At 50.1% G+C, this 11,596-nt stretch overlaps 1 protein-coding gene and 1 long non-coding RNA gene across 5 annotated transcripts in view; one reads left to right on the top strand and one right to left on the bottom strand.

Annotated features, from left to right (window-relative positions):
• Positions 1 to 505: 505 nt before the first annotated feature.
• On the bottom strand, positions 506 to 10,924 carry LOC103691977 (uncharacterized). 2 transcript variants are annotated; one of them, XR_591875.4, is made up of 4 exons: positions 10,786 to 10,924; positions 4,179 to 4,399; positions 2,219 to 2,261; positions 506 to 933 (listed from the first exon to the last, which is right to left on the bottom strand). It is a non-coding gene; the product is annotated as an uncharacterized LOC103691977 (long non-coding RNA). The 2 variants fall into 2 exon arrangements; XR_001837387.3 differs by having other exon boundaries at positions 2,179 to 2,261.
• The window catches only part of Tshz2 (teashirt zinc finger homeobox 2), a 446,931-nt gene continuing 445,356 nt past the window's right edge, over positions 10,022 to 11,596 (top strand). The window contains 1 exon segment of one of the 3 annotated variants that reach the window (NM_001399744.1): positions 10,022 to 11,033. In NM_001399744.1, coding sequence (NP_001386673.1) covers positions 10,994 to 11,033 — 40 coding nt within the window. In that variant the 5' untranslated portion in view covers positions 10,022 to 10,993. 3 annotated transcript variants of the gene reach the window in all.

Here is an 11,596-nt window from a genome sequence, read left to right on the forward strand (position 1 = left end):
GCCTTGTGAGAGAACGAGGCGCTGAACTCTTGGGTTGGGAAGCACACGCAGGAACAAAAACAGGTGACAAAAGACCTGTGGGGGACCAAGGCATGACCAGGAGTTTGTCATGCCTGAGGTCAAGAACTCATACCCCAGGAGGGTTTGAATCCCTGCTGCTCCTGGTTTGTTTTTGTTTTTATTGTTTTCCTTTATTTATTTTTTTCAAGACAAGGTTTCAAGTAGAGTAGGCTAGCCTTGAACTCCTAGCCCAGGGTAACTGTGATCTTCCTGCCTGCACCTCTGTAGTGCTGGGAATCCTAGCCTGTGCCCCCCTGCCTGGTTTCTATGGTGCTGGGGACCAAAGCCGGGGTCAGCATTCTGCCAACTGAGACACACCCCAGCCCCGGGAACTCACGATTCAACGTTGGTTATCTGTGAGCTTGGTCACGTTGTCCAATCATCCCGTGACTCAGTTTCCTCGGAGAAGGAAACGGAGATCACAGAAGCACCGAGTTCGATCAGATTCTCTCTAAAGCTGATTTTATTTTTATGCTAAAGCAATGGAAACGCTACTTGTCGCCAGGTGCTTCATAAATGTCACTCATAACTGTCACCATGGTTATGAGGGTTTTCCTATTGCCAGCCTGTCCCGTGTCTGGTTGTCAGGCTCCTCAAAGGCCAGGCAGGGTCCTGTTACTTGCTGTGTCCTCAGCAGGCAGCCTGCCCCATGAACACTACTGGGGAATGAAGATGCTTTCTGGATGGACGCCCCAAATGGAGCCCACAGGCCAGTCCTCCTCCGGTGGCCTGAATTGGCATTTTATCACCAGGGCCTTTCTTCACCGGTCTCCCACCTTCTGGGACTTAATGTTGCAGACTGAAGATGTAGCTAAAGTGAGTTTATCTCTTGATAAGATACAGAGTGAACCTCGTGTAGATAAGCCGGGCACTCTACAAACAATGAACAATCAACAAACGCTTATAAGCAGAGAGAGAGAGAGAGAGAGAGAGAGAGAGTGAGTGTTGTGGTAAAGGGCTTGCCTAGCACACGCGAAGCCCTGGGTTGCAATCTAAAATGGAGAGATCCCTGTAAGTTGATCAAAGGGCGTCGTGTGCAGGATGTTCTGCTGCACCAGACATCTTGGTAAACAGTATACATTTGCTCCCAGGGTCCTCCCTACGCTCTTAACAATCCAATGGTATAATTATCACATTTCACACATGAGGATTCTAATCACTCTCTTCCCCCACATTAAACAAAAATGCCCAAGTGTGAGTAGCCACGTATGTTTAAACCTGGACTCCCAGTGACCCCGCATCCCGGGATGTGTGGGGGCAGTACTGATTTTGAGCATTCCACGCCCACCCCATGCTCAAGGACTTCCATGTATACGTCAGAGCGCTTGCCTTGTTTTCTTCAAAAGCTGGAGCAGCACTACCAAAGAGCTCCATTCCACAGCCACGTGGCTGCAGCTGCGGAGAGGACGGGGCCTCAGTCTCCAAGTGGGTAGAAAAGAGGCCAACCAAATACAAGAATTAAAAAGAAAATTAAAAGCAGGGAGGTAAACACTTTATTATAAAGACCATCCCCGAAAAAGATTGCAGCCAGCAAAGGTATGGCAGAAGTTTGACCGCGCAGACACATGTCGCAGATGACCACATGCCTGGGGTAAGGCTGACAAGGTAGGATCGCTGCTGCCGTCACTGGCCTCCATCCTGTCAGAGCCCTCTTGAGGGTCACAGGCTGAGAGATTCCTCTCTGGGTGATGCTATTTCTTCAGTATCAGCAGAATTACTACAGGCCGGTACCCATGGCCCTTGAGTCTACAAGGTGAGCCCGGAGCAGTGCCACATCATAGCCGGCCAACTGGGTTGATAAACACCCCAGCTCTCTTGTCCTTGAGGGGGACTACTGGAAAGTGGTGGGCCAGTACCCCAGTTGCTCCTGCTCTTCTCCAGGACCCTGGTCTCTGTTTCCTCTGCATTGTTACCCCTCCTCCAACACCCTTCCTTGCTTGATTGCTTCTTTTCCTTCTCCCTCCCTCCCCCCCTCCCTCCCTCCCTCCCTCCGTCCCTCACTCCCTGGAGACAGCTCTCTCTCAACCTTTCTCAAACATGCTGTTTGCAAGGAAAAACTTTCATTCTAACTCCCCAAACCTTTCTTTTGGGGAAACAAGACCAAGATACAAGCCTTACAGGAAGAGGGTTTAGGGCAGCCTTCCAAGCGTTCACTCACTTTAAGCCGGATTGCTTGGCCTCGTTGGGTGGCCCAACAGTGCCTAAGGAGAAGAGACAAGCTGTATTATTGGGTGAAAACGGCATGCGGGACAAGACACTTTGACATAATCCCGGCAAGCAGTGGGGTAGAATCTCATGACATGTTAAGGACTATGGGAGCTTAAGGCCCTAATCATAATAGATAAGACATGCTGTGGATAAGACAGAAAGGTGTTCTCAGAGAGAATTATATCATTCTCTATTTGCTCCGAGACGTTGAGGAGCACCATTGGGCGCACGGTTCTAATGAGTCCTGGGAGCGTGTAGCTTAACGCGCGCTCGCCGTGGTATGAACTACACCGGTACCTGAGACTTATAAGGCTGCCCGTCACATGGCTGCCAAGCCGCCCTGATCCTTACAGCCACTTAGTGTCTCTCTGTGGCTAATGAACTCCAGCAATGGCTGAGTGAGTCAGAGCCTTGGTCTGGATTCCTCAGCCTCAGCAACAAAAACACTGTCACCCTCTCTCAGCAACCAACTCCAAGGTAGAAGAAAGGTGACATGAGATGTCACGGCTCCTCGTGCCAGGCCTGTGCACTCGGCAACCATCCTGTTGAAGACGCACGGAATTCTTAATTGCCCAAAGCCCCACATTTACCGAACCACGAGAGCCTAAAACAGAAAGAACTGGAAAACTTGGGTAGTTTTCTTCTAAGGAGCAGGCCTGCAAAGCCACAGACTCATATCAGCTTCCCCTCATTTTATTTACTTCATTTTATTAATTTTTATGGTACTGAGAATTGATCTCAGGGCCTACAAGCTAGGCCAGTGTGTTCCTACCATGTCCCCAGCCCCCCAGTGACCGAGGCTGGCCTTAAACTCACACTGTATCTCAGACTGCCCTTGGAGTTGTGCTAATGTTACAGATCTGGGTTACCAGGCCTATTGGTCATCGCCCGGGCAACTGCTCTGAAATGCAATAGATGTTTTCAGGATGTCCATGAGTGGATTGGAATTTGGCCATACAGTGTGGAACTGGACTATACTGGAGGTCTGTTTTCTGATGGAACTTCTCTGAGAAGGACCCGACTCTCCGGGCAGCCTCCCTGCTCTCCTCTCCCTAATGGAGTCTTACCCCTCTGCACAGACAGCATCCTTTCCTCTCTGAAATCCAGAGTCCCTTCCTACGTCAGGCCCCTGTTCCTCATTGGCTTCCCCTAGACCCCCGTGTAAGAGTTGACTCTACGGAGACACTCGCTGTCCCCCCCAATCCTGGTATGAGACACGATCCAGTCAGTCTTATTCTCTAGCCCAGTATAACACCTTTCTTCCCGTCCTCTGCTCGGGTTTGCTTAGTCTGACTGTCCTAGATAGCATGAACCTATACCAGCTATCATGGGAGGGAGAAAAATAACCAGAGACATCCAACTTAATGTTTCCACAAGACAGTACTAGATGGGAGAGCTCAGTGACTTAAAGGACATAAGAAAAAGGCAATGAATTATAGCCCCAGGGTGGGGGAAGCATACGGAATGTTGACTTCCAAACGTAGCCACACATTGAAAGTACCAGGGAATTTTATGATATACTGGGGTGTGACCCGATTCTATCCCCACAGGCTGATGGATGGTTCTGAGGTAAGCTCTGGACATTGGTGTTTGTTTTGGTTGATTACACACACACACACACACACACACACACACACACATTTGGGTAAAGCAGAGTATAGAAAGAGTTAATTTTCTCAGACCGAACACTGTGAGCTAAAAAGAGTTAAAAAGGCCACCCCACCCCTCCACCAGGAGCCTTCTGTGGCTGCTTTCTAGCCATGACCTTGACGTCCAAACATAAGTCAGTCTTCTCTGGCACATATCTATATGGAAAGAAAAAGCCTGAATCCTAGGCTATCCAGTCAGAAAGGCTTTCTGGAAGAGGTGGTATTTAAAAGAACGCTGTGAGAAAATAAAGGTAAACCGACCGGTAACAGAATGGCATCTTTCATAGGGAGGAACCAGGAAGTGATGCAGTAGGCCACAGTTGACTCAGACCCTGTCCACATGCCTGAAGTGTGCTGGGTAAGTCTTTCCTTGCTGACGTGCGTAACGACTATTTAGACATGTTGCCACGTTTTTCTTCTCCCTTGCAGCGATACTGGACCATGTTGTGAGATCACTGGTGATCCGAGCCCATTTTTCAATCCTAGGAAACAGAGGATAAACAAGGAAGGTATGAAGTAGAACAGGGGAAGGGAAAGGTCCAAAGAGGTGACATCTCCGGGTTTAGAGGGGACAGGCACCGGATGTTGGAAGAAGGATAAACTTCCTTCTTCTGCTGGAGTGCAGAAGCCTGGGGGCACAGTGGCAAAATGGAGTCTCCCAAGCCACACCCATGCCCAGAAGCCACAGAGCCCAGGTAAAGTAGGCTCTCAGCATTGGGTTGGAGCCCAGCAGTGAGAGAGTCGGCTGGAGAAAGCCCTCAAAAGCATCCCTTTACTGTCATGGGCCTGACAGGCTTCCTGAGGGTCTACCTGGAAGACCTTGCAACTCACTCCAGACCAGATGCTCTCTACCTTGTACTTAAGAACCATCCATACATGATTTCCCTTTTATACAGCTATGCTTCTGGTTGGGAAAGGTACTCATGCCTCGGCACCAGATCGGAATTGCCTGGGAACTTTCAAATCTTAATGATCTGGCCACACTCCAGATCTCATGTATTAAGTCTGGGGTGTGGCCTGGACCTCTTTATCTTTAGATGAAGATGGTGGTGGTAGTGGTGGTGGCAGCGGTGATGATAATGATGATGATGGTAAAAGTGCCCGGGTAACTCTGATATTCACTCGGGATGAGTAGAGCTCCTGTGGGGGCAGAAGTTGAGTCACGCCCATCTGCTCATGTCCTTACTCATCCTGAAGTTTGAGTGCCGGATCCCCCGGGAAGCTGAATCCTCCAGAATTAACCCCAGCATTGCTGTAAGACTTGGCTGCTGAGAGATGCTTCTCAGGTGCTGGGGATGTGTGTGCGCTCAGCGATTTTTTTTCACTCCGGAAACGTCTACACTGCCTTTGGTTCTTACTCTTCCAGATCCTGTGACCAGAAGCAACTCCAGGAAGGGTTTATTTCTTTGGGTCCCTGACATAAGGGCGTTTGGGCTGTTCATGGTGGAGAAGGCAAGGCAGAATGCATGACATCTTGGTGGATGAAGACACAGAGACTCTGGAACTACATAGTGAAACTCTATGTCAACTACTTAGATCCCATGCCCCCAAAGCCCCATGTCTCTCCAGAACAGCACCATCACCTAGAGACCAAGGTAAAGCCCATGGAAGTGTGGGGGCAGGAAATTCCATATTCAAACCATAACCAATACACTTTGCCTCCACCTGAACTATAAATCCTATTCCTTGTTCCTTAAATACGTGATTATTTTTTTAGACTTCACTAAGCACGCACTGAGGTAACTGCTGCAGTGTCTTCCAACGGCACCGAACGCAATTCCCCCATTAAGTTCAGCAAATCAAACTGCTCTGTGAAAGCTTGGCTAAACAGGCTGTTGCTCCCTGAGCTTCCCAGGATGAATTCTGCAGCCTCGGGGTTAAGAATGAAGTTATTCGGGTGGGCACATGGCTCTACAGGTAAGGTTCTTGTTATGAAGTAGAAAGGCAGGGGTCTTAACCAAACAGAAGGCAGGGACATGCCAGGCGGGTGTAACACCCATCTGCCGTTCTTCTCAGAAGGTAGAGGCAGGGCATCGTAGAGGAGGCTGACTGGCTAGCCTAACCCATGTCGGCAAGCTCTGCGCAGCACACATCGAGAGAGCCTGCCTAAGTGAATGAGGTGGAGAGCTGCCAGGCAGGACCCCCATGTCACATGCACCCACACACGCGTCAACGTGCACGGACTCGCACGCACACCAGATATAGACACACGAGAAACAATAAAAGATTAGATGTCATCAGGTGTCAGGTCCAGGAGGAACAGTGTTATACCGCAACTTACTATAAACGAAGGAGGTTGGAAAGGGAACGTGTTTCTCCTGGCGTGATACAGAATTATTCGGTGCTAAGACCACACGGCTCGGGGCCATCTGAGTTCTCTGGCTTTCTGCTCCACACTGGTAGACTAATCAGAGAACTCTATTAGTACCGGTTGGAGGGGAAATACAGCTCGGTAAGAGAACATTCCAGAAGCAAGGCAAGAAGATATGCTAGAAACTTGTAGGACGTACAGATAGCGAATGGAGTAACGGAGAGTCTGTGCTGATAAAACCACTGAAGGTTGTAAAGCAGCAGAGGTGTCTGAGGTAAGAACTAACCTGGGAGCAAGGCTGTGGGCCAGAGTCCCCAACTTATTTGTCCCAATACCCAGTCCCCCAAATAAGTTCCCTTTTCTGTCGTCCTCTGGTATCCTAGATTTTTTTGGAGGTGTGTCCCTATGTATACACCTTTCCAGTTTGCTCTCTGTCGTGATGAGTACCATGACCAAAAACAACTTGGGAGGGAAAGGTTTATTTCAGCTTGCGGCTTACAGTCCATCACTGAGAGATGCCATGGAAGGGCTCCGGGACAGAAACTGAAGCAGAGACCACAGGAGACCACAGGGAAACCCTTACTTGCTTGTTCAGCAGTTGCCTTTCTAACACAGCTTAGGCTTTCATGCCTAGGGAATGGTGCCGCCCATGGTGGGCTGGGCCCTCCAACCTCAGTTAGCAATTCTGAAGATAAGGCCACCAGCCAGTGTGATCCGAGCAATTCTCAACTGAGGTTCTCTTATCCCAGATGACACCATATTTGTGTCAGGTTGACAGCCAAGGCTAACTAGAACAACATCCTACCATCTACTGGTTTTCTTAGGACAATACCTTGTATCCCTTATGCACACTACAGAAGTTTCTCAGATGCTGCCTTGAGCATAATATGACTCCCCAAGGCAACAGGTTTCCAGAGAAGATGGCAAATTCATGGTGAGCCCTTACGACTCACCCCTTCTCCTAAGTCTGTGTTTCCTGGTCCTGTGATCACGGTACTGTACTCTACCGTGGATGTGCAAGTTCAGAGCTTTCCAAATGTATTCTGAGAAACCATGGTTAAGACCTCTTTGCTAACATTGCCAACTGTAATAATACACAATTGTTCTGCCTCAGCTGCCAAAGAGCTAGGCTGTGATAAGGGGTGGGAGCTGTCTGGGTGGTTTAGACCAGGTGATGTAATTACGTGTACTACCCGTGTGGGACGGAGACTCATTCGGGGCTGTTGAAAATGACTAACTAGCACTTTGGGAGCAGTGACAATAACAGCGCTTTGCGGCCGATGGGTAGGGTCCGGTGAGCTACATTTCCTGTGGCCCAAAAGTACTGCTGCGAAAGACTGTATTGAACTAGTCACAGCTGACATTTAATCACCCGTGAGGAGGAGTCAGGTGGCAAGAGGTAAGGGGCAATGTGGGAGGCATCTGAGGTTTCATTGGTCAGGCCTCATTACCAGGGGATACATCGTGGGGAGGAACAAAGAGACAGAAGAGAGTCCATCATGGTGCCACAGGAGCAACATCACCCCTGGTGCCATTCAGTTATATCTAAGCATGCTTTGGTCTTAAAGTCAGCAGCATTAACTTTGTCTGACTCCTGAAAATGGAGGGGGATGAGGAGGAAGAAGAGAAGGGGGAGGGGGAGGGGGAGGGGAAGGGGGAGGAGGAGAAGGAGGAAGAAGAAGAAGAAGGGGAGGAGGAAGAGGAGGAAGAAGAGGAGGAGGAGGAAGAGGAAGAGGAAGAAGAAGAAGGAGAAGGAGGAGGAGGAGGTGGAGGAGGAGGAGAAGAAGAAGAAGAAGAAGAAGAAGAAGAAGAAGAAGAAGAAGAAGAAGAAGAAGAAGAAGAAGAAGAAGAAGAAGAAGAAGAATGTATGTATGTATGTATGTATGTATGTATGTAAGTATGTTCTGGGAAGTTCTCAGACTATAGTGAGCAGGCGGGTTTGCATGAAATACTGGAGTCTGTGTGTTCAATGTAACTCCAGAACCAGGCCCATATCCAGCAATCCAGAAGGCTCACTCCCATCTAGAAAGTCCAAGGTGGCAGTCTCCAAGCAGGGAACATTTTGGCTCCAGAGGATATTGGGCAATGTCTGTGAAACATTCTGTCATCAGAGCAGAGGGGAGGATTCTGGCATCTAGAGGCCTGGATGTTGCCAAGCAAGCATCCTACACTGTGATGGACCATACTCATCTCCAGCAAGCAATGTGTGGCCCAAAATGTTAAGAGATCTAGGGCTGCAAAACCTGCTTTAGAGAACAAAGGTGAGTACATCCTTTGTGGGGTTGGGAGGACTAAGAAGCAGGAACTTCTAATGTTATGCCAAGGGCAGCTATATCAAGAGTCCCCTATTTACCCACTTGCTCCTACTCCAAGATTAGAACCTACCTATCTGTGACTTGCCCCAGGCAGCCCTACTTGGTAAACATCCTTCCTTCTTCAAACTCCAGATTCATGACAGACTTGTGGCCCAGGCCTATCATCCCAACTACTCAGGAGCCTGGGACCAGAAGATCCCAAGTTCAAGACCTCTGTCAGAATGAGCTCAAGGCCAGCCTGAATAACTTAACGAAAACTGTGTCTCAACATTTAAAATAAAAAATTGAAAAGAGGATCAGAAATAGAGTTCAGTAATAGACTGCCTGTTTGGCAGGTATGGTGCCCTAAGTACAATGCCCAGTACCAGATTCATTCCGACCCTAGATCTGCCTCCTTCTGCTGCCTTCCACTTGCCATTGGCTTTCTACCCCACTGGAAGGAAAGTTCCTTCAGGACAGGGTCATCCTATTCACCCATGGCCATGCAACGTGTTGAAATGGACTCCTCTTTCAGTCCCAGCCCAACGCTCAGTTTGAACCAATCCAGGCCACTCTAAAGTTATACTCCCAGCATGCCCTGCTTCCTAGTCCCAGCATGCCCTGCTTCCTTTTCATTTATTGCACTATTGAGGGTGAAGCTGTTTTCTGTTTTGGCACCACTGGGAGATAGAGTAAGATAAAAGAGGACACATTTCCCTAAGAACTTATATTCTAGTGAGATTGGAGGTAATTATCCAAGGAAAAAGCTATGCACAGCACCCACCTTTCCAAGCCCAGTGGAGAGATAACATAGAGAAATGTGTACATCAAATTTTCAGCAAGGCAGACCTCTGGGAAGTGACTGGACACCACCAGGGGGCAAGTTGTTTCAGATGCTGTTCCCCTCACCCACAATCCGGATTTACCCATTCGCTGTCACTGCTGTGACTGCAAAACAGGTACACAGTAGGTGCTCAGTGAATGTCAGTATTGAAAGGAAACAGAATGAAGGTTATGTAATTAGTCTGCCCAGGAAGCAGATGTTTAAAAAAAAATCCAATAGTCCAAGAAAGTGGAAGGACAGCAACTTGAACTTCCAGAGTTGGGAGGAGGCTATGTGCTGAGGAACAGGTTGAGACTGGATATAGTCCCATTCCCCTAGTCTGTCCCCCAGGAAATGTAGGATGTCTCCTTCTGATCGCCAACTCTAATTCTTGTCTCCAACTCTGCCAGAGCCCCGCCCCCTTCCTTCCCACTCCCCCCTTTTCTTCCTCCTGGAGGGGCATCTAGACAGGAGGACACTCCACTGCCCCAGTGAGGAGGAGGTGGGTGCCTCCTGGGCTGCAGACCAGCAGGCAGGGTCCCCTTTCCCCAGCTCCTCTCCCAGTCGGGACACTGTCCCTTTAATAGACTCCCTCTGCCTGGCGCTCTGCGGCTGGGGAGTAAATTTCTCCCTGTCATCAGGTCGCCGGGAGAAGAGGAGGAGTTTGTTAATGTTCAGTTTGTTCAGCCGGGATCGATGTTTGCTGGCATCGCCTCGCCCTGTCTTGTGTGTGTGTGAGTGTGTGTGTGTGTGTGTGTGTGTGTGTGTGTGTGTAAGGGAGAGCATATGTGGGGGTGTGAGTGTGTGTGTGTGTGTGTGTAAGAGAGAGTGCTTGTGTGTGTGAGAGAGAGCGTGATTGTGTGTGTGTGTGTGTGTGTGTGTGTGTGTGTGTGTGTGTGTGTGAGTGAATTCCAGATTTTCTGTCTTTCCCAAACCCGCTCCTGTCCTCTCGCATATCACTCACAGACGGGGATCTGACAGCAACAACAAACCCACAGTGAGTGATCTCTCCCCAGCGCGAATCCAGCGAATCCGCCATCAAGATCAGGGAAGAGGAGGAGGAGGAAGAAGAGGAAGAGGAGGAGGAAGAGGAGGAGGAGGAGAAGGAGGAGAAGAAGGAGGTGGTGAAAGAAGAGGAGGTGGAGGAAGAGGAGGAGGAGGAGGAGGGAAAGAGAAGGAAGAAGAAAAAGAAGAAATCCACTGTCTTCCCAGGATTGTTTTCCCCCTTATCTTTAAGCGCGAGTGTGCGCGTGGTGCGTGTGCGTCCCTCATCCCTGCCATCTGAACCCCGTCTTGGATGTTTAATAAAGAAATCAAGTGTCTCACCAGTCACCAAAAAAAACAGCAAAAAGCAAAACCAAAAAAAGAAAAAAAAAATCCAAAAGCAAAACAAAAAGAGAGGGGGAAAAAGACCAAACAAACAAACAAGGCAGAACCAACCTCCACTTGCAAGCAGCCGGCGCCAGCCGCATATCTGCCACCCAGAGAGGGGGTCTCCGGCCCCGCGCTGGAGCTCTGGCAGGGGGATCGTCAGGGGGACAGAGGCCGAGTGACGTCCTAGGAGCCACAGAAAGACGAGTGAGACTGCGGCCCCCGCGCGCGGCTCAGGGCTGGGGCGCCAGAAGTGAGACTGGAGCTAAGTAGAGCGATGCCAAGGAGGAAACAGCAGGCACCCAAGCGGGCGGCAGGTAAGAGATGGCTCCGCTCCGGGTGCCCGGCTCCCGATCCCGGCGCACCGCGGCTGGCCCGCCCGCCCTCCTGGCCCAGGGCTGGCGGGGACGCCACCCCCTGGCGCTTTCAAAAGGGTTAGCGTACGGGTGCCCTCTTCATCACCCCACGCTGATCTCCCCAATCCTTCCCTCTCCAGGCTCCCTCTGGGTGGTGGCGGGGAAGCTATCCCACCAAACCTTCCTGGTTTAAACTTTTCCTCCCTCCACCCTCTACCCCACCCCTAACTTTTTCTCCCAGTCTGGCTTCTTGCCTCTGGAACCAAAGTCGGATTATGGATTTGGGGTGCAGGGGGAGGGAGATAGCCCCCTCTCTTGTCCCTCTGAGAGGTCAGTGCAGGCAGCTTCTGGCCTCCAGGGACAGTGTCTCCAGTCACTGGGTCTCAGGGCTGGCAAGTGTGAGGCATGGCCAAGCCTGGGGCTGCAGGTTTTGGAGCTGGGAGCCATGAGGGTGTAGCTTTGGTGGTCAAAGTGCAAAAGGCACCCTCGGAAATGAGTGGGGCTTTGGATGTGTTTTCTAAAAG

This window comes from Rattus norvegicus, chromosome 3, assembly GCF_036323735.1.
Source record: "Rattus norvegicus strain BN/NHsdMcwi chromosome 3, GRCr8, whole genome shotgun sequence".
NCBI classification, from domain to species: domain Eukaryota; kingdom Metazoa; phylum Chordata; class Mammalia; order Rodentia; family Muridae; genus Rattus; species Rattus norvegicus.